Below are 27,244 nucleotides of genomic sequence, written 5' to 3' on the forward strand. Positions count from 1 at the left end.
ACTATGTAGAATCGAGAATGAGGCATGGATGATTTTTAGGGATTTCAATGAGATTCTTTACCAGCGTGCATGGAGAAGTGGGTGAGAGACGAAGGCCTGAGAGACAGATGGATGAATTTAGAAGGGTTGTTAATGATTTCTTACTTAGAGATCATGGTTTTTGGGGACCGAGATTCACTTGGTGTAATGGGAGGAAGGCAAATTCAAGCATTAGTGAATGCATTGATAAGTTCTTTGGTAATCCTCAGTGTTGTGATTTGTTTCCACAAGCTCGAGTTATTCATCGTAGAGTTGCCTATTTTGACCATCTCTCAATCTAGTTAGAATCAAAAGTAATTAATACTGAGAAGAGAAGGGAGAAACTATTCAAATTTGAAGTAATGTGGCTTGGTTAAAAAGACTGTGAAAAAATTGTTGAAGATACTTGGAGAAATGGAAATGGCAGCAATACAATGGAAGATGTGATATCCAAGATTTCATATTGTGGACAGAGATTACAAGCTTAGAATAGAACTAAATTTGGGAATGTTCAAAGGAGTTTACAAAGAGCCAAGCTACGACTAAAATAGTTACAAGAAAGTGAGTGACCCTATGGGTGTTAGAAGAGATGAACAAAAAGCTATGAGGGAAGAAGTGGATAAGCGGCTAGAACGTGATAAGGTTATGTGGAAGCAGAGATCAAAGGTATTATGGCTAAGGGAGGGGGGCCAAAACTCAAAATTCTTCCATACAAAAGTATTCACAGAAGGAAAAAGAACCAAATTGGAAAACTTCATAATGAGGAAAGGGCATGGCAGGAAGGAGATATGAGGGATAATTGATTATTGACTATTTCTAGAACCTGTTTACAGCATTAGATCAGAGAACCGCTAGTGATTTTTTGGGAGCTTTGGAAGGGAAGGTGACAAGTGCATTGAATGATGACTTATTGAAGAATTACAAAAAAGCTTAGGTGTTTGAGGCCTTAAAGCAGATGGGTCCATCAAAAGCCCCAAGACCAGATGGTATGGCTCCTTTGTTTTTTCAAAGCTATTGGCCTTGTGTTGGGAAATCTATCTCTATAGTTGTTATTAATGTTTTGAATATTGGTATTTTCACACCATATTTGAATCACACTTTTATTTCATTAATTCCAAAGAAGAAGAATTATATGAAAGTAGCAGATTTTAGACCAATTAGTCTATGCAATGTAATTTATAAATTGATTGCAAAAGTCATTGGTACTAGACTTAAAAGGGTGTTGCCTTATATCATTTCGGATTCTCAATCTGCTTTTGTTCATGGTAGACTAATTATAGACAATGTATTAGTGGCTTATGAGCTGGTTCATTATTTGAAAATGAAGAAAAAAAAAAAAGAGGTTATATGTCACTTAAACTCGATATGAGTAAAGCATACGATTGAGTTGAGTGTGGTTTTTTGAAAGAAGCGATGAGTATTATGGGATTTGACTCAAAGCTGGTCGAATTGATTATGGGCTGTATACAGATTACTTCTTTTTCAGTTCTAGTAAATGGTGAACCAAAGGGTCATATAGTTTCAAGTAGAGGAATTAGACAATGGGACCCTTTGTCCCCTTATTTGTTTTTGTTGTGTATTGATGGGCTTATTTCCCTATTGAAAGATGCTGCCGTTAAACATCATATATCTTGGATTAAAATCTGCATAAGGGCTCCATGCATTAACCGCCTACTATTTGCAAATGATAGTGTGATATTTTATAAAGCTGATGTGGGGGAAAACAGTAATATTCAAGCTTTGTTGGCAAGATATGAGTAGGTTTCTAGTCAGAAAATTAATAGGGAGAAAACTGCTATGATATTTAGTAGCAATGTTTCAATTGATAGGAAAAATGAGCTATTGCAGCTTTGGGGTGTGAATAAGGAGCAACAATATGAAAAGTATTTATGAGTACACCCTACTGTTGGTAGATCTAAATCAAATGTTTTCTTTGACGTTAAACAAAAGATATGGCAGAAACTCTAATGTTGGAAGGAAAACTTGCTATCACAAGGTGTGAGTGAAATCTTAATCAAAGCAGTGGCTCTTTCAATTCCTACATACTCAATTAGTTGTTTTCTTTTACCTACTAGTTTATGTGCAGAATTGGAGGCCATGATGACGAAGTTTTGGTGGGGATAAAGGAAGGATGAAAGAAGAATTCATTGCTAAGTTGGCCAAAAATGTGTGATCAAAAGGGGATGGGGGGACTTGGATTTGATTTGCGTGTCTTTAATTTGGCTTTGTTAGCCAAACAAAGATGGAGGATTAAGAGACACCTCTTTGCTTTCCTTTATCGAGTTGTAATCTGGTCAATATTTTCCAACATGTTAACATAGAAGTCCCAATACAATGATTTATTAATATATATATATATATATATAGTAAACAAGCTCACCTTGCTACAAACACAACAATTTTCATTAGCCGCCTATGCCAAGTTAATGCCGAACCATGAGAATGTCCTATTCATATCAATTGAATTTGAAAAATAAAGAAATTAGCATTATTTAATTCAAAAACATTTGTAAACTTCCATCTCCGGATGGTCAAACCTATTACCAAGCAATTGAATTTTCAAAGACCTATTTTGCATCAATTCATAGACAAACAATGTAGTCTTGCAAAAAATCTTGTGTTGCAAAAAATCCTGTCCAATGAATGCAGCAACCCATTTTACCATAAATCTAGTCTTGCAAAAAATTCATTTTGCACTATGTATAGACAATAAATCTAGTATGAATGTAACAACCCAATAGAAAAATTATATTTGGATGTTAAATAAGACTTAACAAATCAACCTCATTGTGCAAATCTAGACGATAATTTCAGATTAGAAGAATATGGCCATAACCAAATTCAAGGAGAAATTAACCCATATGGTTTGAAAACAAAATTTATCTCGATCTCCCTCTCTACGTCTTGACTTTCACAGTTACGTTTCTTCATTACAACAAGGTTCAACAATTTTTCCATTTTAAGTTATTTCCCATTTACAATAGTAATCTTGTGTAGAAAATTATTTGAAGGATGATGCTACAGCGGGGGAAAACCTCTTACCTACTAGAAGTGCCAGATTAGACACTGAAGAGTGGGAAGCTTTTGGCCGAGGTGACGATGAAATTTAGTAATCTGATCAAGCGGAGAGATAGAGAGAGATGGAGGAACCTCTAAGAATGGGGCGGAGGAAAGAGAGAGAAAGGAAAGATTGCAGAAGAGGAGAGAGAGAGAGAGAGTGGGCAAATTTGTATTCTTTTATTCTTTCCACTCTTTTTTATTTTTTAAATAAAAAAATATAAAAAGCCACGTTTTTCATTCGGTGCATAATTGGTGTGACTTGCCTGTACGGAGATTAACTCATTTCATAAAGGACATTGCTACGTCTACAGAAGCTTTCTACTGAAATTTTCTACCCATCATTTCATTTCTTTTTCTTTCACCATTTTTTAAACGATTTAGATATTTAAAAAAAAAAATTACATATTTATCTAAAAACACTTAATTACTAAGTAAAAATAATTTCGATAAAGACTTTCAGTATAAATCTTCTGTAGCACTAGTATTTTCCTTTTATAAATATCAAAGGACCCCACCCAATCCGTAGCAAAAGAACGGTCAGAAATGCCGTTGTATCGAAAGTTGGGTCCCAAAGTTTTTATGTTTATGTTTTTTATTTAGTAATTAAATAAGTGTATTTTTGTTGCACTAACCCCATCTACTAGGGTCACTTGGAAGCCCCCGTATGTGGCAATTTCATTACCCATTTCATTTCAACGTCCTTTTCCACGTACCTTCCTCTCAATTTCCACGATTGTTTTTCCCTTTTTTTAAATAATTTTTGAATGGGATGTGGTAATAAATAATTTTTAATTTTCCAAAGGGTCCTTAAATTAAATATTAATGCGTTAATTGGCTATCAATTTCCTTTACTAAATATAATATTATGACATAAAATGTGGGTGTAAAATTGGTTTCGGATCCATTTTTACTATAAATCATCCAATAGATTTGATTCAAAGTAAAACCCATAAAGTTATGGCTCAAATTAAAGGATATGCCTAAAGAGAGTGGAAGGAAAGAAATCTTAAGAATTTTAACTCCAGATATTAGAATATCTCAAAAGGAAAAAAAAAAAAAATTAAAGCACATTTATCTAATTTGGTGAAATGCCTATTTTAATATATATATATATATATATATTTAATAAAAAATTTGATTTTAATTAATAATTTAAAATATATGAAAAAAATTAATTTTAGCAAATATTTGTGAGCAATGATAGATAAAAAGAGTACAATAATTAGGTACTTGCATAAATTAAAAAATAAAAATATTAGTTAATAATATAATATATTCTAAATTTTTTTATACATAATTAATCTTAAAATTTTTAACTTTTTTTTTTTTTTAAATAAATTAAGGAATGGAAAAAAGTTTCGAATGTTAAAAGTTGTTTAGTTCACGTGTCGATTTTAAGGTGGGTATTTTAGCCGTTACAAAATCCGTGGATCTGCATATTTAATTATTGTGTGGTAACAGCTAGCAAGCTAGATGTACTGACACTTCATGCCTAGCTCTATATATATAAAACATATATTTTGAATTCTTGATCAGTTGCCATGTTGATACGTGTTGATCATTTGCTACATAATATTTCAAAATTTATAAGTATTTGCATAGATAAATACTTTTTGCAATTGGAAGATGCAGTCGGCTGTAAAAAAAAAATTAATACGGGACCTACATGAAAAAAAAATTATTTTTATAACTTTTTATAATTCATGTAGGTCCCTTGAATATAAAAAAATTTTTTTATAATTTTTTTTATTCATTCCGTACAGCCGACTGCACGCCAACTACATGTGACGACTGTATGTAGCAAAGTCCATTTGTATAATGTTTAGGAAAAGGATAATGATTTGGCCACCGCTGCGCCACCGTTGATTTTTTTTTAATGATTAAAAAAATTATTATAAATTTTTTTATATTTTTTGAAAATATTTAAAAGTAGTCTCTCTCTCTCTCTCTCTCTCTCTCTCTCTCTATATATATATATATATTTTGTACTGCATGTATCTCATGATTTTTTGTTTTTATTTTATTTTTTTCCTACGTTTATATCTATTCATTGTATTGCTCTATCTTCCACATATTTCTACTTTGTACTGCTCCATCTATTTCTCGTGTCTCATCCACTCTATGTGTTAGGGGTTGGGGAATTTTCATTAGAGGCCTAAAGTCCATGGGAACAGCCCCAAGCCCATCACCTTCCCCAGGTCCCATGAGTAAGGTTGTCACCAGTCCAAACCAGTGAGGGACTCCCCCCAGCAACTAGAGGCCAACCCTTGCCCTTATGGGTCAAAGGCAACCACTCGCGTTGAGATGGGATATTGCAGGAATAGCGCGGGAAATTTCAATCAAAGGAAAGTGAGAGAAACACATTAAGAAGAATGGACGGAATTGAGCAGTAACATCACAAGACCACGTCACATTTAATGAAGGTATCAAACAACCATGCCACAATAAATGACTGATACCAAGATACCACGCCGCATTAAAGACAGCATGGTAGTGGAGTCTCCGAAGAGGCCTCCCTCTTCCCTAGAACACAGGGTATGACCTCATAATTTGAGAAGCCGAGTATAAAAGGGCACCTAGAATTACTAGGTAGAAGATTTGTCCTTGATAGCAAATTGTTATTAGAATTCTATATTTCCTTTGAAGCATTTCCCAGAGAAAAAGATTGACTTAAGCAAAAGTTCATCGAAGCCAAGAAGGGTCAACATGGTCACAAAGGGAAAGAAGAGGAGACTGAATTTCAGAACGCTTAAAGAGCAAGAGGGGTGGATTGGTGGCAAATAATGAAGATGGGGAGGCCTATATATATAGGCTGGGCATGACAGTTCGCCTCCCGAAGCGCATGCCACATGAATGTTTTGGGGGCTCCGTCAGATCTGACGTGAATCTCACAGAAAATCCCGCACATATTTCATAGCACGCATGGGGAAACACTACCCACGCCATAAAGGCAGAACAACTAATTGGTGCGTAGTTAATGGCACCAATCATAGCAAACAACTGTTCAAAATCCTTCCAAATTCGCAGAAGGGACATTAGTCATTAACCCATTTTTTCGAGAAGACCAAAAGACAGGTACGACAATAAAGACAAAAAGGCAGAATTCAAAGCGTCCACTTGAAAATGAAGACATTACGAGAAAACAACAGAGGAATAGTGTGGAAGGAGAATGAACAGTGTTGGAAGATGATCAAGGCATAAAGAAAAAGAAGAACTATGGCAATAAAGGGGGTCAAGACCGGGAGGTTCTTGGAAGCTTGTCCCCGTGGCTAGCAGGGTGATCCTCAAAACTCCCTCCCCTCGAGCCAAGGACGACATTCCCCCATTGAGGGAGATCGGCGGGATAGTTGTCTTTTGAGAGGAAAGCATCTGGAATCATCTCCCGCCCCAGCTTGCCAGAAAGGTTAAGGGCCACAGTGTTAGGCTGAAGGTTCTTGAAGTCCACTACCCTCAGATGTGTCTCCAACACCTCTAAACTATCTTGAGGATTGAGGATGATGTAGTCGGCATCCTTTCCGGGCCCTCCAAGTACCTGTGAGACCACGCTTCGTCGTGGACATAGAGAGCCTTGCCCAGCTACTAACTTGACTACATAGCCACCTCTTGCACCTATGCAATTTTGCTATGCAAGTCCTGAATGACCACATCTTCACTGGAAATTCTCTTATGGGTCGCCCCCAAGTCGGCCAATACTTCCTCTTCGCGGATCCTGGCAATAGACAATAAAGCCACGCGATCTTCTGCAATGGTCAACATGGTAGAGCACTCCTCCTACAGCATCTTAATCCGGTGGGAGTGGAGGTCTCGGAGGCCCTTCAACTCCTCATTCTTTACCTGGAGAAAATTCTGAGACTCCTAGAGCTTACTCAGCAACTTTTGAGCCTTCAAGGCCTAGTCTCTAGCCACAATCAACTCCACCTCTAAGCATCTCCACTCCTCCCTCTCCTGCTTCACCACAGACTGAAGGCCCCATACCTCATCTTTCGCAGCCTTCCAGCCGCCTGCCACATGATAAGGAGAGAACAATGAGAGACTAAGACGTATCAAAGTTGGCAAGATAAAAGATAATCAACACTGATTTACTGTTCATTAGACACGGGTTGAGCACGGAAAATAACATAATTATATAATAGAATAGATTAGGCAGCTCTTACGAATTTATAACCGTAAGTATTCTCTCTCTTAACACAAAGTCCATAAACATTATCCCAAATTGACTTTTGTCCCTCGGGTCTGGTTAGTTCCATAAAACGTGTTACCATATCCCATTATCCAATTTATTTCATTGTAACCGTAAAATAAAATAAAAATCTTATTTTAATAATAAATTTTATTACATATAAATAAAATTACATATTAATCTATATAATAATATTAATTTTTTATATTTAAAATTTAAATTAATATTATTTTTAATAAAATTTATTTTTTAACCAACTATATTTTATTAATATATGTATTATTATATTTTGTTTTAAGTTAGGAGAACTAGAAGCTACTCTAAAATACTTTTGCCACGCACTCCTACTCCATCCTCTGAATGGTAAAAGCCGACATGACGTCACTGTATTATGTGAAGTTATGAATTTTAAAAAAAAAATTATTTAAAATATAAAAAAATAATGAAAAAATAAAAAAAAATGATTTTTTTTTTTAATTTTTGATTTTGATTTTTTTATTTTTCTGCGCTACATCCTCAATGAAGATAGCACTGCTCGTGGGCGACGGTTGTTAATTTAATGAGAAAATATTATATAAATATATATATATATAAATTAATATAAATTACGTTGAATTAAATTAAGAATATATATAAAGGAAGCTTCGTGATTGAGATCTGAGATTGCTCTTCCATGTTTGTTTATTTATTTGTTTACTCTAGAACTTGAATCGATAATAGTGAGTCAAATGAATATCCATGTTTTGTTTATTAATTTCATGCTTGCGCTGTACTTGATATTTTATTTGTAAGAAAGAGAAATATTTAGTTATAAATAAATTTTATAAAATAAAATTTATAAATTGATGTAGATTTATATAATATATTAAATTTTAAAATTATTTTTATTATAAATTAAATTTAATATATCATATAAAATTATATTAATTTATAAATTTATTTTTATGAAAATCTTTATTGGAGTAAAGACGGTAGGAAAAAATCTGCATAATCCTTTTAGTTTATGCACGTACGCTTGTGAGATGCAGGTAACAAACTTCGAATCCATAAATGAGTCTTATAGGCTCCTTGCATAATTTGATTAGATGTGTTTGAATGTTAAGATAGAATTTTATTATAGATAAGTTCACATACTACACACCATATATTTCTTTTAAAATTTTTTTTTTTTTAAATTTATTCTTCTTCAACTAATTGAATTCTCCTACTTATTATCCATATTCCAAACAAACCCTAAACCTACCTCTAAATCCCTATATAAAGTTATAAACCCCCCACAACCTCAACCCAAAACTCATCCAACTTTCGAGTACAAAGCATTTCTTCTCAAACAAATACTTCCTTTCAACAACCATTTTCCTTTCCTTTTCTTTTCTGGCACCTCCACACCAAACAACGCTCAGACTAACCCTTCTCTTTGATCTCACCAACAAAACATTCAATCCAAGCTATCAGTTTCCTCGTACGTACCTCAAACATCAACACACTTTACTATTTTCCTTCTACCCAAACACTACGTACGTACTCTAAATAGTTGTCGAGTCTTTCTCCAAACCCCATTAATTTCCAATGGCTTCTCATGATATCACCAATGCCGCTGATGCCAAGCCCACCGGCCTGGTCAAGGCCGGTAGCATGCCTAGTAGGGCGTATGTTACGCTCTTGGGTGGCAATGGGGACTACGTGAAAGGTGTGGTTGGCTTGGCGAAGGGACTGAGAAAGGTGAAGAGCAAGTACCCACTGGTGGTGGCTATCTTGCCAGATGTGCCAGGGGAGCACCGGGAGATTCTAGTGTCTCAGGGCTGCATAGTGAAGGAGATTGAGCCGCTTTACCCGCCGGAGAATCAGACCCAGTTTGCCAGTGCCAACTTCGTGACCCTTTACTCAAAACTTCGTATCTGGGAGGTATGTACAGTCACAACACGTCTCTGCATGTCTTGCACGTATGTTTGCTTTTGTCACTTCTGCTTTTCCTATCGCTCCTGACACGTGTAAAAGAAGATTTGGGTAGTTTTCTTTTAAGACGACCCAGTTAAGTTGGTAATAAGGCCTTGATTCTTTTGTTTTTTATTATAATTGATCGACTCGGGTCGGTTCTTTTCCTCTTTCAGAAATTGAGAAGTGGTGTTTTTAAGACAAATGTTGGAAAAAGTCAGTTCTTTTTTCTCCTAGAATACGAAAGATTCGTTTCCTTTTAAAATAGACGAGTTTGTCTTTTTTTCACAAATTACTGCTTATGAATATCTCTGATTTTGAAGTTTTTGTGATGGAAATTGCAGTTTGTGGAGTACAGCAAGATGATCTTCCTAGATGGAGACATCCAAGTTTTTGAAAACATAGATCACCTCTTTGATCTTCCAGACAACTACTTCTATGCTGTGTTGGATTGTTTCTGTGAGAAAACTTGGAGCCACAGTCCCCAATACAGGGTTGGCTATTGCCAGCAGTGCCCTGACAGGGTCAAGTGGCCTGCTGAGTTAGGCCCCAAGCCTGCCCTCTACTTCAATTCTGGCATGTTTGTTTATGAGCCCAATCTCTCGACATACCATGACCTCCTCAAGACCCTCAAAACTACGCCTACTGGTACTTTTGCTGAGCAGGTAATTATGAAGTTTGCATGGTTATGTTAATCATTATAAATCTTTTGTTTGCAAGATTCATCACAGTTGTTGCTTAGTTTTAACCTAAATCTGACTTGGGGTTTATGATTCTTGCAGGACTTTTTGAACATGTTCTACAGGGATGTTTTCAAACTAATCCCTCCGGCTTACAACCTTATTCTTCCCATGTTGTGGAGCCACCCAGAGAACATCCAATTTGACAAAGTCAAAGTTGTTCACTACTGCGGTCCTCATGTGAGTATTCACTTAAATCTGTTCATTAGAACGAGTTCAGATCAATTTTGAAAGTACTCCCCCATTTTTTGTCATCGAACTCATTAGTGCAAAACTACGACTGGCTTTTAGGGATCGAAGCCATGGAGCTACACCGGAGAGGAACAGAACATGGAGAGGGAAGATATTAAGATGCTGGTTAAGAAATGGTGGGACATATACAACGACGAGTCATTGGACTACATGAACAGTGTGGCTTCTAGAGAGGTTGAAGCAGGGGCTGAGCAGAAGAATCTGTAGACATTTTTGGTGGCGCGTTCGGAGGCTGGCATCATTGGCTACATTCCTGCCCCATATGCCGCTTAGTGCTTGTTGTATCTATGAAAATAGATGTCAATAGGAATACCAAGTACAGTATTGGGTTTTAGCTTTAAAGATAAAGACCTTCCTATATTTCTTTTACTATGGTTGTACCTGCCAATTTGGGTTTGCTCAGAAGAGTCAGATTCAAGTTTATGAGGAATACATAAATTTTAAACATGTTGCTCTCTCTCTCTCTCTCTCTCTCTCTCTCTCTCTCTCTCTCTCTCTCTCTCTCTCTCTCTCTCTCCTTTATGAATGAGATCCTGAACTGTTGGAAGATTCATTGACTTGGGTTTTCCTAAATCACTAATTATTCTATAGACCTTTGGGACAGAAACATGGTATTTCAGAGCTCTTTCTAATCCTCACATCCAATCATTACTTTTATGATGGGAAATTAGTACTTTTTTGTAGGTTGTGATATTGAACTCGATTTAACACCGTATCTTCTGTCTTGTGGAAAATTAATGAACCATTGATGTTCATTTGGAAGAATTCAGATGCCCTCAAACTCGATCCAGAATATCAGAAGTTTCTCCTTTCATTATAGTCCTTTCATGCACACCATGCAAATTAGTTGCCTAGTTGGATTCAAATCTTTATAGTCCCTTCTATATACGACCCTTTCCCTATTTTTTAGTCGTCTTCTTTAATTTTTTTTTTAACATACCAATCCAAAAGGCTCCCCCGTGTCACTGGTGGCATAACTACAGCCATTCATTTAGTCAATTTTGCTTCACTTACCCTAAAAATTATAGGTTTTTAGAGAGATATGAGTCAGAAAGGCAGACTGAGGGATAGTAGATTTGTAGTTTAACAATAGTGCTTATCGTTAAATAAATTTATAGTTTTGTGGGTTCTTTTAAACCATTTACTTTTCTTAATGACATCAATAAACGTTAACAATAGTGCTAATGGTTTATAGACTTAAAAAAATGAAGTGTATAAAGATTTTAGATGAGCAATTTTAGAACTTTATTTTGTTGAGAAATTTATTGTTGGCCCAAAATAATTTTACTTGAAATGAAATTTATAACATTTCAATTAATTTTAGAGTATTTGTGAGAAAAAGAAATATTTTATTTGCATAGAAGAAGGAAAAGAAGTTCATTTGATTTGAGTGGATAAAAATCAATATAATTGAGAGGAGAAAAAAAAAAAAATAAAAATTTGGGTATGAAAGATGTATTTGCGGCGAAATAATAGGCTTTTTGCGGCCAACTCTCACTAGCCACAAATAATGAAAAGATTTCTGGCCAACTCTCACTAGCCGGAAAAAGTCTATCTTGGCTCAAAATTACTGGCGAATTTGGGACAAATTTTTTCCACCGTAAGTGTCTTTTTGCGGCGAAAAATAGAGTTTTTGCGGCGACTAAGTTTCGCCGCAAATATGCTTATTTGTTGTAGTGACGTGCGAACATTCATTAATTAACGTTCGAATGTTTCATCTACATGCGAACGTTATATATTATACATTCGGATGTTATATCGACATGCGAACCACGTATACGTTCGGACGTTATATCTACATGCGAACGTTATATATTATACGTTCGGACGTTATATCGACATGCGAACGTATAACGTATACGTTCGGACGTTAATCAAAACGTCCGGACGTTTAAATGGTAACGTCCGAACATTTTTTACACTATATTTATAATATAATATATTAACAATAGTATATTATATAATAATATACGTATATTATACTATATTAACAATAGTTTTTTAACAATAGTATATATTAACAATAGTTTTTTACACTACGTTAGTTATGATATAATAAGTATATTATATAATATAGTTATTATATAATATAGTATATAATATAGTCTAATATTAACAATAGTATAATAATTAACGTGTATTATACTATAGTTATATAGTTGTTAACTATGTAACTATATAGTTATTAACTATGTAACTATATATAATATATTTTCCTATATATTACTATAGTATTAACTATAATATATATAGTAACTTTATATATTAACATAAATACTTTATAAATATTAATTTTCTAAATAACATATTAGTCTTAATTTAATTATATATATAATAGGTTAGTATAATATATATATCATAGTTATATATATTATATGTAAATGACTTTAATATACTACTATAGTCCATATATATATTGTTGGATATATATATACACCACTATATACTATAATATAGTATATATTTGTAGTATATATACTATATTACTATACAAGTAGTAAATATACTATATAATATACTAGTAGCATATTATATCTATAATATATACTATATAATATAGATACTATATAGTATAGTTATTATATATAGATAATATACTATATAATCCTTATACTATATTATCTAATAACTATGTTACTTTAATATAGTTATTAGATATACTATAATATCTACTATTATACTAGTATAATATACAATTAGTACTATATACTATATTACATATATACTTATTATAACTATAATATATAATATAGTTATTATATTATAACTATACTTATTATAACTATAATATATAATAGTTATGTTATATATATTATAATTGGTACAAATTATATATTAAATAATATATTAAATATTATAATTTAATATTTAAATTATTTATTAATTATACTAACTTCTATTATGTAAAAATGAAATAATCTAATTTACGTTCAAATCTTATTGAATAACGTTCGGACGTAATAATAAATTTGGAGGGAATTTTTCTGCTGAAACAAAAAATTAACAGTACTTTCAAACGTTTAGTATAACGTTTGAACCTGATGAGCGAATCCGTAGGTGGGAGAATTGTACGTTCGAACGTACTGTATAAATGATAGGCGGGATAATTATACGTTCGAACGTTACTGTGTGAACGTTCGTGGGTAAATTAACGTTTGAACGTTTCATTAATGAACGTCCGAACGTTAATTGTATAACAATTAGAATATAAAATTTTCACGCACGGGAAAGTAGAGTCATTTCTGCTTTCAGCGTGCGTGAAATTCGGAGAGAGAGAGAGAGAGAGAGAGAGAGAGAGAGAGAGGGAGAGAAGAAATGGAGAGTTAGAGTGAGAGAGGGAGTGAGAGAGAGTTAGTGTAAGAGAGAGTTTGCAAAGGCTTTTTTTAAGCATTAAGGTAATAAAATTTTATCTATTTTATTTGTAATTTACATGATATTTGTCAATGTTTTTTTATATATATTTAACTAACTAGTATTGTGTATTTTTTGAAGGATCATTTGTTGGGAATTGTTGAAAATTTGTGATTTTTGAAGATGAATTTATTTTGAGCACAATGTATATATACTAAACTCTATTGTTACATTTTTATTGTGGATTTAATTTGTGATATGGATTGTGTTGTTTGGATGAATTAAAATGAAAAATTGTTGTTATTGAATATGTTTATTCTTAATGTGATAATTATTTAGTATAGTGTACGGTGTTGAATAATAATTATTTGTGAATTTATGTGTTTATTTTAGTAATATGTTGTGATTAAAGAATATATATAACAATTTCGATAAAAATAAATAATGTGATTATTTGTTGTGCATAGTAGATATTATAATATAATTGGAGGACTATATGCAATATATATAGTATATTTGAATAGTTACGATAATTATAAGTTATAATATTATTTACAACTATTATCGATATAATTAGTTAAATAACTAATATAATAAATATTATATAAATATAAGTGTCAATTATAAGGCATAATTATATAGTAAGAATTAAAATTCGTATTAGTAAAATTATCAATAAATAAGTATCTATATTATATATTAACAATTATTAAAAATTATAATTATAAAATAATAATTCTTAAAAATCTAATAGCTCAATAATAACAAATATTTTATCTAATAATATATTGTATATTGTTATTAGTATCAATCTCTAATAATACTTATCAAGTAATTATATATAGTATTAAAGAAGGATTAATAAGAAATAGATAAGTAATTATAATAATAATAACTTATATAATAATGATAATTATAATAATAATTATAATAATTCTAGCAATAATAGTAATAATTATATAATAACTGATAACAATTAAGTGTTAACAATATATAGTATAACTAGTAATTATAATATAATTTACTATATATTATATTAAATAGGAAATAAATAAGTAAAAATTGTTATTTTATGCTATATAATAATAGATAAAATATAAGTGTTATCAGTAATTTATAATATTAATTATAATATATTTTGTAGTAGTGTTATATATTATATAACTGATAATAAGTATAATTTGTTATTAGGAATTATATAAGTCTACAAATAATTTCTAAGTATTATCAATCATTAATAATATAAATATTATTAGTACATAATGTTAATTCAAACAATGTGTACTAATTTATTTGTAGACTTTTTTGTTAGATGTTGTATAACATTGCATAAATAACCTTAGACCCGTTTGGGAATTAGTGTACATTTAGGTGTACATTAATTCTTGAATTGTCCAGTGTGGACAGTTTGAGATTATATTATCTGTATTGCACATAAACGTTATTCCTACTTTGAACGTTTAGTATGAAGTTTTGGTATCTTCCTCATTTGTTCTTCGGGTATACTGTTCTTAGGGTCATAATCCCTATATGTGAACATGTATACTTGGAGAATTATGGGGAAATGCTGCCGAAACTTCTACTAACGTTCAAAGTAGTAGAGTGACAGGTCTTATGCAATATGGAGAATATAATTTCGAATGGGATAGGACCAACTGCCTTGAGAAAGAGTACTTTGAACATGATGTATCATGACATGCATGTGTATTTAACTCTTATACGTGTTACTAAAAAATTAGATGTTTTTAGAAATGGATAAAAGTTGGATGCGTCTACGCGATAGACTTGGAAAAGATTACATACCCTATGCGCGTGGAGTAAAAACCTTCATTGATTTTGCAAAGACCTCTACTGATAGTCGTGGTTACATTAAGTGTCCATGTCGAGGTTGTAAAAATTTGTGTGCGATAGGATTGGATGAAGCTGAAAGTCATATATTTGTGAACGATATGGATTTGGGGTATACTCGATGGGTACTTCATGGTGAGCCATATGCAGAATCAACGGATGACTTATTTAGTCAGCGGGAAAATTTGCGGCACGTGGATGATGATTATGAGCGAGATGAGATGGAGGAGATGTTGAGTGACATTGGAGCTGGGATGTTTATGGATGAGGTTGACAACAATCGCTCAAGTGGGCGACAGAATGATTCAGAAAATTTTCCAGAAATGTGGGAAAATGCAAAGCGCAAGCTTTATCCAGTGCGGTTGCTTCACATAAAGTCATTGTGTGGAATGTCAACCAAAGCAATAGACATGGTATTAGACTTATTTAACGAAGTGCTTCCCGAAGGATTTGCATTGTCGAAGAACTTATATGAAGCGAAACAGTTGAGAAAGCGAAACATACCCGACCCGAGGTCACCTGGGAATGACATTGACGTATATTTGCAGCCGTTGATTGAAGAGTTGAAAGAGTTATAGGAAGCAAGCGTTAGAACTTATGATGCATCCACATCAACAACTTTTCAGATGCATGCTGCAGTAATGTGGACGATAAATGACTTTCTGGCATATGGGAATTTTTCCGGCTGGAGTACTAAAGGAAAGTTAGCGTGTCCGACATGTAATAAAGAAACTACTAGTGAATGGTTAAAATATTCTTAAAAGTTGTGTTTCATGGGTCATCGACGTTATCTACCAACAAATCATGCATGGAGAACAGAATCCGCTAAGTTTGATGGACAAGTAGAAGATAGAATTGCGCCAAATAAGTTGTCTGGGGAAGAAATCCTGGAACAATTGGTACATGTGGCAGCGAACAATTTTGGCAAAGGTCGGGAAAAGAACAACAGAAAATGAGGCGTAGCAGAATTGAATTGGACAAAGCGTAGTATTTTTTTTTGAGTTGCCGTATTGGTCGTCCTACATGTTGCGACATAGTTTGGATGTAATGCATATAGAGAAGAATATTTGTGATAATATACTGGATATATTGATGAGCATCAATAAAAAGACGAAAGATATGATTAAGACAAGGAAAGATCTTGAGAGAATGAGAATTAAATATAATCTGCATTTACGAGTGGAAGGTGAGAGGGTGGTCATGCCGCATGCATGGTTTACAATGACAAGGGAGGAGAGGATGGACTTCTGTAAATGGTTGCAATGTGTGAAGTTGCCAAATGGTTATGTTTCAAATATCAGTAGATGCGTAAGCCCTGATGACTGAAAAATTGGCGGATTGAAAAGTCATGATTGTCACGTATTTTTGCAGAAGTTATTACTGGTGGGAATTCGTGGGAAGCTAACATCTGCTGTACGTGTTGCCATAACCGAACTGTGTATGTTTTTTAAGGATTTGTGTGCTCAGGTAGTGAATCGAGATATGATGCAGAAACTAGAAGAAGACATTGCTGTTATACTATGTAAATTTGAGCAACTCTTTCCACCGTCATTTTTTGATGTCATGGTCCATTTAGCAATACATTTACCCTGGGAGATAATGTTGGGTGGACCGGTACAGTTCTGTTGGATGTATCCAGTTGAAAGATATTTAGGTCGACTGAAGCGCACTGTTGGGAATAAAGCCGGAGCTGAGGGTTCAATAGCAGAGGCTTATATACACGATGAATGGTTAACATTTTGCTCTTTATTTCTTCGTGGTGTTGAGGCACGATTTATTCGTCAAGAACGAAATGCTGATCTTGCTGCTCCGCCTCCTCGTGAGCTATCAGTATTTTCTCAGAATGTACGACCTTTGGGTACACAAACGGGTTACGATTTACTTGATACAGAGTTGGGTAAAGTTCGGTGGTACGTGCTAAATAATTGTCAGGAGATTGATCACTATCTCAAGTATGTCGTTGTACAAGGTTTAAATAATTCTAAAGATAATGAGGTTAACTATAACTTTTGTTATGTAAAATAATATGATAAATTATTTTATATAGTGAGCACATGGACAAACTTAAGATGGAAGGCGTAGAGGATATAGTGACAAGACACGAGTCAGAATTTTCCGGATGAACTATACTCTATAGTATATGTTACATGATGAAAGTTTTAACTCTAGCTAATATTTAATAAATGACATTATTTAAATTGTTAGATATTGGAACAACGTGCTCGTAATCCTGGATCAGTCTCTTTTGAATTGTATGCATTAGCCCATGGTCTATCAAACAGAGCACTTCGATACACTACATGCACGGTTCAAGGTTATAGATTCCATACTCTGGACCGTGAACGTAATAGAAAGACTCAAAACTGTGGTGTCTTGGTCGAGGGGAGTCATGGAATAGATGATATTGATTATTATAGTGTCATTCGTGATATTATCGGATTGAAATATCTAGGTGGGTCTATAACATATGTCTTTAAATGTGATTGGTGAGATCTAGGCGGTCGTTGGGATTTGATATTTAGGGATAATCATTTTACGAGTGTCAATACTGCATCTAAATAGTACGAAGATGATCCATTCGTACTGGCTTGTCAAGCTACTCAAATCTATTACTTGATTGATCCAATGAAAAGTACTGATGAAAATAGTGGAGAGATAACTTGGCGAGTTGTACAAAAATTTGTCCCTCGAAATATATATGAAGTAGGAACTAGTGCAGATTACGACAATAGTGGAGATGAAGATGACACTCCAAATGTAGAGGCCTGCCAGGAAGATGGAGGAGGGGGTATTAACTTATTTGTTGATCTCGGTGCACTCGAGTTGCTCCTCTTATGTAGAGATGATGTCCCACTCATTCATCTCGACCCGTTTTCATTAAATTATCATTCAATTGAAGAAAGTGAGAAAAGTACAGAAAAAGAGTCAGAAGAAGAAGACGAACAAGAATTCGGGGGGAAGTGGATAAGGATGACGAAGAAGAGCTTGATGATGATGACGAAGATGTTATAGAGAGAGATTCTTAAACAAATATGGAAAATACATCCGAAGATGAAGACTAAAAGTACTAAAAAGTTTATTCATATACAGCCATTATAGAATTTTATAATAATAATAAATTTATTCTAATTATATTTTTTTGTTATATATAATCATTTTCAAGTATGTCGCCAAAAAGATAAAGAAGAAATGTGCCTCCTCCATCGAGTCCAAGTCCTGAGCCCATTGAGGACTCCTCACCCGAGGAGTCCATTCCCAAAGATGAAGTTAACATTACAGAGAACGATGCACAGTCGACACCTACCAGTAAGGAATGTTTACGTTAATACTATATATAATTAATACTTTTGTTTTAATGAATAATATATATAACCTTAAAAATTATACTATCATCTATTAGTTGATACATCTGCTCGTCGTGGCAGTGGCTATACACGCGGCATCTCACTTGAGAAAAATCGAAGGTATGGTAAACTGAAAATCACAATTCCTGATAATTCCACTGGAGGAGTAAATGATAGTCCAGCAGTGCTTTCCTCCTATATTGGCACAGTAGTTCGAGCTTACGCTCCATTTTATGTGCGCTCCTGGAGAGATGTGCCGAATGAGATTAAGGAACACATTCGGAGTCGTGTGCTGGTGAGTTTACTTATTATATCATTTTTTTCACCTAGATTAGTTTATCATATTTTTAACGTAATTAATTTATAATAGGATGAATTTGACCTTAACTTTGGTCGTAGCGAGGATTTGAGAACTGTGAATGAGTTAATGGCTACACTATTCCGACGTCACAAGGGACGATGTCACGACCACTTTAAGAAATTTGAGACGTTTGAAGAGGCTGCACAGTGCCCTTTCTAGCAGATGAAATTAGACGACTGGATAAAGTGTTGTGATCTTTTTGCCTCTCCAGAATATCAGGTATTCTAGATTTATTTCCTATAATTATTTACATTTATATTTGTTGTTTATATTATATGTATATACATATATTACAATTAACGGTGGGAATTATTTTTGTAGCACTTAAGTTCTACAAATGCAAATAATAGATCTGCTCTGACTATTCACCATCGTACTGGTTCAAGATCATTCCATCATTTTGCTGAAAAATAGTAATTAATAAATGCAATAATTCATATTTTTTCTTATTATTCTTTTATATAAGTCCTAATACTATCTTTTTCAAATTGCTAATGTCGTTTTCTTAGAAACGTGATGATCCTGAAAACTTTTCCCTCATTCATGTCTATGCTGCTGCTCACACTAATGAGCATAGTGAGTGGATGGGTCCTGCAGCTGCAATTAATTATGTAAGCGATGTTTCTTTTGTTAAATAAATTATGTAACATGTGATTAAATTATTTTTTATTTGTATTTCTTTTAATATGTTACTTATTGTGTGTTTTGGTCTTTCAAACTTTAGGGAAAAATGATGGAGATGCAGTCAGCTTTTGGGGAATCCTCTCCTAGTGACTTAGATATTTTTACACAGGTGCTTGGGCCCAACTCTAGTATGGCAAGAGGTTTGGGACAATCTTTCAAGCATTCCGGTTCATCTTCCTCAACCTCATCGACATCTCAAATCAATAATCTTACCAAAGATTTAGAAGCTGCACGACACGAGAATGAGTATATAAGGTCTAGACAGCAAGAGTTGGAGTCCCTCTTAGAGCGACAGTCTCATTTAGAGACGCGTTTGCAGGATCAACAAAGAGACCAGGAGGAAAGAATACGTAGTGAGGTCCAAGAGCAAGTGCAGCGGGAGATGATGCTGCAAATGGAGCGTGTTATGTCATTACAACAGAATTGTGCTGGGCGAGGAAAGAAAAAGAAATGGATTTTATTTGTGTATTACGTTTTTAATATCTAATTTGAAAACAGTTTCAAACAATGTTGGTTGTGAAATATGTAATGTAATATGAAACAATTGGTATGTTTATTAAGTGGATGAGTTTAGCATTTCTGATATGTACGTTTGAATGTAAATAAAATACGTTTTAACAGTATTACACGTTCGAAAATACGTTCGAACGTAACCATACAAAATTGTAACAAAACGTTCGAATGTCAAAAAAATTTAACGTTCCAAACATCCGAACGTATACTTTGCGTTCGAACTCTACTCTCTTAACATTCGAATTAATGTCCAAACGTTAGGATACAAACGTTTGGACATTATTTCATTTACGTTAGATTGAAAATTCGAACGTAACGTTCGCACATATAGACGTTCGAACGTTTATCCAATACGTCCGAACTGTAATCAACAAACGTTATATTTTCTCGTTCGGATGTCAGTTCATTCATTTTACGTTCGAACGTAATATTTTACGTTCGAACGTAAGTTTCTATGATAGATTCTAACCGTTACAGAAAATAACACGTTCAAACGTTATTTCAAACGACACATCCCCAACCATCACTAAAAATATTTTTAGTGACGCTTATATAGTAAACTGTCACCAAATGTAATCCGTGACGCACATTACGTGACAGTGTTGGTGACGGTTTTTGACCGTCACCAAATGTATTTCGTAACGTTTTTCCCATTTCTTGTGACAGTTTCATCTGTCACTAAAACCTATTTTTGTCGTAGTGAGTGAAGTTCAAAAATAAAACCCAAAGATTTGACATAGCAAGTAATAAACTGACTCAAACTTAGTTTCTCGATGCCAATGAGAATGCAACATCATAACCAAAAGCCATCATTGTAACAAGTAGAAAAAATTCATGCACAAGTTAATTGGAGATCAGAGAGATAGGAAAAACGTATTCAAGGCTCGAAAATATGAATGCACTAAAATACGCTTCAGCTTGATGATATCAAAAATCTGCTGCTGGACACAAGAAGGAATCAGGAAGTAGAAAATCCAAACCTATATAAGAGTACATGAATGACTTCCATGACAAATGTGCTTGAAAAGCTTATACAATCAAGCCACGAGGAGCAAGACTAGTACTTAAGAGGGTTAAGATCATAGGGAGAGTTAAACAAATCTGGGCAAATAGTTTTTTTGCGCTTTCATTTGAACCAAACGAAAGAGGTCATCAAACAAAAATGAAACTCTAAAGCTTATTTAATTTTGAAAGCATTCACTATTTATTAATTTTTTCCTAAAACCATTTAATTTGCTTAATTCTCAACTCACGTTTATTTATTTTCATAACCAACGTCATGAGGTGCATATATAAAGTTTATTGAATTTTCGAGTAATTTCTCTCTCTACTGAAATAAAGATAGAGATAAGTTGAGGATATTAAGGAGAATGCCTGCAGATCACGATCATGAAGCTTCTCACCAAATTTTGAAAATCAAGATCCAAATATTAATACTTTTTAAAACATTTTATTTATTGTAATTTAATGGTTCAAATATTTAAGTGTGTTACTATATTGTTTGTTTGTTTAATAAATTTATATATATAATATTCTTGCTCCGAGGCCAATCCACGACTATTAATACATAATTTAAAATTAATCATGATCATGCATGATCCTGATCGATCCTACTTCCACTGGTGCATGCACTTCATATTGTTGATCGAGTCAAATAAAGAATATGAAATACAATATTATTAATGATCTTGTGATAAGAATAAAAATGGCCATAAGGATGACACTTGGTCATGCTTGAGATAAGAATAAACTATTTATGATGGTGAGTTTAACACTTTATAAGGCACGAGACATCATGTGCATGGTTAATTTTAACAAGGTTTCTGCATGCACTACAACATATTTGGCCTTGTGCGGCCACTTTTTTTCCAGCGCTTCATAATTTGCCATAAATACTTACTTTTATCCACAAAATTAATGTCTCAGAAAAAAAAAATGATGTGATCGTCACCAAAAGTTATATTTTTCTAGCAAAAGCATGTTGCCTTGGCAAAAAAAGTCGATTTCAACAATTATTCAATATTTTACAATGGCATTCAATTGCCACTAATGTTACTGAGTTAAATTTAATCATTTAGGACGATTAAAACGTTGGCAAAAGTTTTTGATGATTTAAACCGTGGCAAAATTTAAAACATTAATCTACTTCCCTTTATTTTTCTCCCCCTCCTTGGAAACTCTCTCCCTCTCTCTCCAGCTTGATGCCTTCTTTTTCTTCTTTGAGATTTTTGCAGCCAGTCCCCCTGCCATCAGCACACTACGACAATGTCGTTGTCGCGTCTAGCCGGTGAGTCTCTCTCCTCCATTTCTCTTTTTCTCGCTCTCCGTCCGCATCTCTCTCTCTCTCTCTCTCTCTCTCTCTCTCTCTCTCTCCATGATTAGGTTTCCTCACCATCGTGCCGCCACAACCTAGTCATTCCACCACCTACTCAAGATCAATCTCCACTTGTAAGCTCTTTCTATATCTCCCCCTTGGTCTCTTCTCTCTCAACTTGAAGGTAAGAGATCCCCTGCGCTTTCTATATTGTTCGACTCCCTCTCTTTTTAAAAGTATGTGTTTCTTTTCTATTTCCAAGCCTTATAAACTTGCAAGTTTTGTTTGGTACAGTAGAAAGAAATGCTTTTATTTACATGAACCACACTACTTTGGTGTTTTTCATGTTTACACCTTTTATGAATTGGACGTACGACTCTAAACTATGATACACTCTACTCGTTTGTTCAAAGTATGAAAAGAATGCAATTAGACAAATTATTTATGGGTGATATGTGCTTGAGCTCAAAATGAGTTAAGTTGCAACCATAGAGTGCATGCATAAGGTACCTGACTTCATGAGTTAAAATGTTGTAAAAGATGTAGCTTTTATCACTCACATATGTTGATCAATTAATAGATTGAAATGCATATATTTTTTTCAATAAGTATATGCTTGTATTTATCTGTTGTAAACTTTATACCATGTAAAACTATTAGACTTCCTTTAATTATCTTGTGTGTAGTAAATGTGAAACCTGGTCAACTTGGACTCACTTTAGCTATTGAAGATCTTGGCAGTATAATGGGATATTTGTGAAATTCGACTATGTTTCTTTTATAACTTCCATTGAAGTTGACTTTGCTTTTTTTCTTGGTTGATTCACAAATTCTTAGTTTACTGTGGGTGGCTTTCAGACCTCCTATGCCTTTGTTTCCTTATTTTAAAAGCATTAATTCTTGTGTAAGTTGAGAGTCTAAATGCAACCACTTCAAAATTAGATACCTTAAGGTTTTTGGTTTAGGCTCAACAAGTTTGTGCTTTGCTCTGTTTTAGTTTTGTTATGTATTTGGTATGTGTGCACCCGTACGTGGGCTTTCATGCTTATAAATACCTTTTTTTTTTCTTTTTTTCTTTTTTTAAGAAGAGCAGAAGGTCACATGTCCAAGAGTGATCTCCTCCCATATTTATTAAAATAAATCCTCATTTTTTGCAGAGGAATACCGTGGAAACAAAAAATAAATACCAAGAAAAACCAAACTGGATTGCCAAGACTGCTATCATCCGTATTTAATTTATGCCACCCCAACGGTGGCTTAACCCACCGTACTACTCTACAAGAAGGGACTTTAGGGACAACTGGTTTAATCCTCAAGGCCTCAAGAATCATGCCATTTCGATGGAACAACCGTTTAGGCCATTTAACCATATGACAAAGGGAACCAAGCCATACACAAATAGAATGGATAATAGTGTTGTGGGACTCCAAAATACCTTACATCCGAGCTAGGCATCTTCTCCTCCATAAACGCCAGGTAACAATGATGGGCAGAATACCCACAATAAATCCCACCTGTGTAGATGAAGTAGCCCCTGAACCAAGTCCTCGCATTCTGTTTCCAATCTCTTCCAATAGGAATACCAAATATAGTGGCAAAAAAAGGACCATATTTTTTTAGGGAAATCACCCTCAAATAGCACATGATTCATATCGTCAATATGACCTTCAATACAACAATCACATTTGGAAGCAAGAGGAATACCAATACGTTGCAATCTATCATCCACACTCAAAGCCATATGCCAAGCCCTCTAAAAATGTATAGACATTTTTAACAGAAGACATTTATGCAAAATCCAAGTATGCCAATCAAGAGAAGATTCCCTAACACGGATACAGTTCCAGGCAAACTTAGTAGTAAACTTACTTGTCTCCATACGAGTCCAAATCAGAAACATCCTTTCCAGAATCAAGCCTTGATAATGAGATTAAAATCTCATCCACCTTATCCCCCTACTAATCTTTCTAACATATCCACATCCCAACTGTCTGATAACCAACAGTCTTTTATTTTAAGCAAAGGTGAACCTATTAGGGACATCTCATTTATGAGCGGACCATTCTCCCTCCATTTTTCATACCAGAAGAAAATATCTTCTTCTCTAATCTTCCATTTCGAATTATTCAACAACAACGAAATACAATTTGCAACCATTCTCCAAAATCTAGACCCTTTTAAGGCCTAAATTAGGCACCAAGGCTTTGATCCCCGCATATTTTGCTTTGAAAAAATTAGCCCATAAAGAATTACCTTGAATAAGGTTCCAAGCAAAACACATATGCAAAGCTTTCTGACAATCCTGAAGAGCCTTTAACCCTAGCCCCCCTTATTCCACAAGGTTGCAAATATGTCTCCATGCCACCCATTTTCTTTTATCCCATCCATCTGATTCTCCCCAAAATAACAAATCCATCAACTTGTGAATCTTGGAAATGATAACTTGAGGGACCTGTAAAATAGCAAATAGGTGAATTGTCATGCTGGATATAACATGCCGTAACAAAATGAGCTTTCCACCAGTAGATAGTAGTCGCATTTTCCAACCACTGATTTTTTGCCTCACTTTATTCATCATATCTTCTAAATGGACCTGTTTAAGTCTTCCCAAAATAATCGGCACACCCAGGTATTTGAAAGGTAAAGTCCCCTCCCTGAAACCTGTACTCCATAACAGTCTATGCTTTCTTCTAGTGGAAATTTTGTTCGAACAATATAATACTGATTTTTGTATATTGATAGCCTGCCCCGACCACCTCTCATATTGACTCAAAATTTGCTGAAAAACTCGAACCGATCTTTGGCTACCATTGGAAAAAATCATGACATCATCAGCATACATCCAATGAGAAACAATAGATGTACCTTGGGCCTGTGAAAACAACCCAAAGTTGTGCTCATGAACACTTCTCTGGATCAACAGGGATAAGACCTCTTGCTAAATGATATATAAATAAGGTAACAATGGATCACCTTGACGAAGACCTAGGCCTCCCAGAAAGAAGCCCTTAACTGTACCATTCATCATGATCGAGTACCAAGGGCTAGAAATACAAAAATGCACCAAATCACAGAACTGAGAAGAAAAACCAAACCTGCGCAAGACTTTGATCAGAAAGGCCCAGTCCACATGATCATAAGCTTTTGTCATATCAACTTTTAGCATAATATTACCCCCATGAATTCTTCTTTTAATGGAATAACCATTTCCTGAGTGAGGCTAATGTTTTCAAAGATGCTTCTTCCAGGAACAAAAGCACCTTGCTCCAGAGAAATCAGGCGAGGCAATAAACCTGTTAAACGAGATACAATAATCTTGGAGCAAATTTTATAAAAAAATAGAGCAAATGCTAATGGGGCAAAACTTATCAAAACCTGTAGGCGACTCCACCTTTGGTATTAAAACAAAATATGAAGCCGTAAAATACTTTGGTAGATTTTTCGACACAAAAAATTCTAGCACTGCCTTCCACACATCAACTTTAACAATCACCCAGCAAGTTTTATAGAAACCTGGCCCAAATCCATCTGGGCCTGATGCACTCTGAGGCGGAATGGAAGACACAACCTCAAACACTTCCGCTATAGTGGGAGGATGAGTGAGGGAGGCATTATCCTCCTCTGAAATGACTGGCGCAATATAATCTTCAAGACTAGGCTGCTCTATAGGTGGCTCCCCATGAAGAAAAGAAGTGAAATACTCTATTGCCCCTTGATGAATACTTTCTGGCGTCTCAAAAACCACCCCATTTGACTGCATATGAAGCACTCTTTTTCTTCTTTTATTAGTAAGGCAAGCAAGAAAAAACTTGGTATTCCTATCCCCCTCCATCTTCCATTTTAACTTAGCCATCTGTGCCAATCTCACCTCTTCCCAATGTCTCCAAGTAGCCAAATCTGAAACTGCTTCATGTAAATCTTTCCCCAAATTGTCTTTCCAAGATAATTGCAGTTGTTGCTCAATCCCCTCAATCTATTTTTCAAGAGCATCAATACGACTCAACGTATGGCCAAAGACCCTTTTATTCCATTCTCGAAGTGCCACCTTTGTCATTTTTAATTTTCTAGTCAAAACATGGATAGCCGACCCATCCACACAGACCTCCCAAGCTAACCGAACACAATCTAAAAAATCATGATAGTCCACCCACATCTGCTGGAAATGGAACGGAGCCATGCCATAAGAGAAAGGATCCTGCATAAATTCAATGAACATGGGAGCATGATTTGAAGTCGAACGTGGAAGATAAGAACAACTAGCATTAGGAAACAAAGCCAAAAAAGAACTATCCATGAGAGCACGATCAAGGCGCGCCCAAGAACTAGCAAGCCCCGTTTGCCCATTACACCAAGAAAAAACACTCCCTTTCGTTGCCATTTCCATCAAACCTCCTTGATGAATCTAATTATTGAACTCCTCCATAGCCATACTAGGCCAAGGCCTACCATCTCTTCTTTCAGAATCATTCCGTATAATATTAAAATCACCCACAAACATACAAGAGTCAAAACCCACATTATTAATGCTAAGATCCTCCTAAAGGAGAAGTCTCTCCGCCAAGGTACACTTGGCATAAATAATTGTAAGCAAGAATTTCATATTTCTTTCGCCAACCATAATAGAAATAAATTGCATACCCATCC

The 27,244-nt window shown here is 34.4% G+C and overlaps 2 protein-coding genes across 3 annotated transcripts; one reads left to right on the forward strand and one right to left on the reverse strand.

Moving 5' to 3' along the window:
- The first annotated feature begins 8,534 nt into the window (after positions 1 to 8,534).
- On the forward strand, positions 8,535 to 10,632 carry LOC122315301 (galactinol synthase 2-like). 2 transcript variants are annotated; one of them, XM_043131142.1, is made up of 4 exons: positions 8,535 to 9,163; positions 9,538 to 9,858; positions 9,976 to 10,113; positions 10,225 to 10,632. In XM_043131142.1, the coding sequence occupies exons 1-4, from the start codon at positions 8,828 to 8,830 to the stop codon at positions 10,390 to 10,392; spliced, it is 963 nt and encodes a 320-aa protein (XP_042987076.1). In that variant the 5' UTR covers positions 8,535 to 8,827; the 3' UTR covers positions 10,393 to 10,632. The 2 variants fall into 2 exon arrangements, with proteins under 2 accessions (XP_042987076.1, XP_042987077.1); XM_043131143.1 differs by lacking the exon at positions 8,535 to 9,163 and adding an exon at positions 9,329 to 9,409.
- Positions 10,633 to 24,047: 13,415 nt separating this feature from the next.
- On the reverse strand, positions 24,048 to 26,978 carry LOC122315558. Its single transcript, XM_043131534.1, has 4 exons — positions 26,703 to 26,978; positions 25,976 to 26,573; positions 25,775 to 25,893; positions 24,048 to 24,353 (listed from the first exon to the last, which is right to left on the reverse strand). The coding sequence occupies exons 1-4, from the start codon at positions 26,976 to 26,978 to the stop codon at positions 24,048 to 24,050; spliced, it is 1,299 nt and encodes a 432-aa protein (XP_042987468.1).
- Between the last annotated feature and the right edge of the window lie 266 nt (positions 26,979 to 27,244).

This window comes from Carya illinoinensis, chromosome 7, assembly GCF_018687715.1.
Source record: "Carya illinoinensis cultivar Pawnee chromosome 7, C.illinoinensisPawnee_v1, whole genome shotgun sequence".
NCBI classification, from domain to species: domain Eukaryota; kingdom Viridiplantae; phylum Streptophyta; class Magnoliopsida; order Fagales; family Juglandaceae; genus Carya; species Carya illinoinensis.

Excerpts from the sequence above, each read along its gene's own strand:
- LOC122315301 (XM_043131142.1), top strand. The coding sequence starts at position 8,828 with ATGGCTTCTCATGATATCACCAATGCCGCTGATGCCAAGCCCACCGGC. Across the intron at positions 9,164-9,537 it reads CAAAACTTCGTATCTGGGAG|TTTGTGGAGTACAGCAAGAT; the intron begins GTATGTACAGTC and ends TGGAAATTGCAG. Across the intron at positions 9,859-9,975 it reads CTGGTACTTTTGCTGAGCAG|GACTTTTTGAACATGTTCTA; the intron begins GTAATTATGAAG and ends TGATTCTTGCAG.
- LOC122315558 (XM_043131534.1), bottom strand. The coding sequence starts at position 26,978 with ATGGCAACGAAAGGGAGTGTTTTTTCTTGGTGTAATGGGCAAACGGGG. Across the intron at positions 26,574-26,702 it reads GTGTTCGGTTAGCTTGGGAG|ATTGAGGGGATTGAGCAACA; the intron begins GTCTGTGTGGAT and ends CTTGAAAAATAG. Across the intron at positions 25,894-25,975 it reads AAAGGTGGAGTCGCCTACAG|GTTTATTGCCTCGCCTGATT; the intron begins GTTTTGATAAGT and ends CTCGTTTAACAG.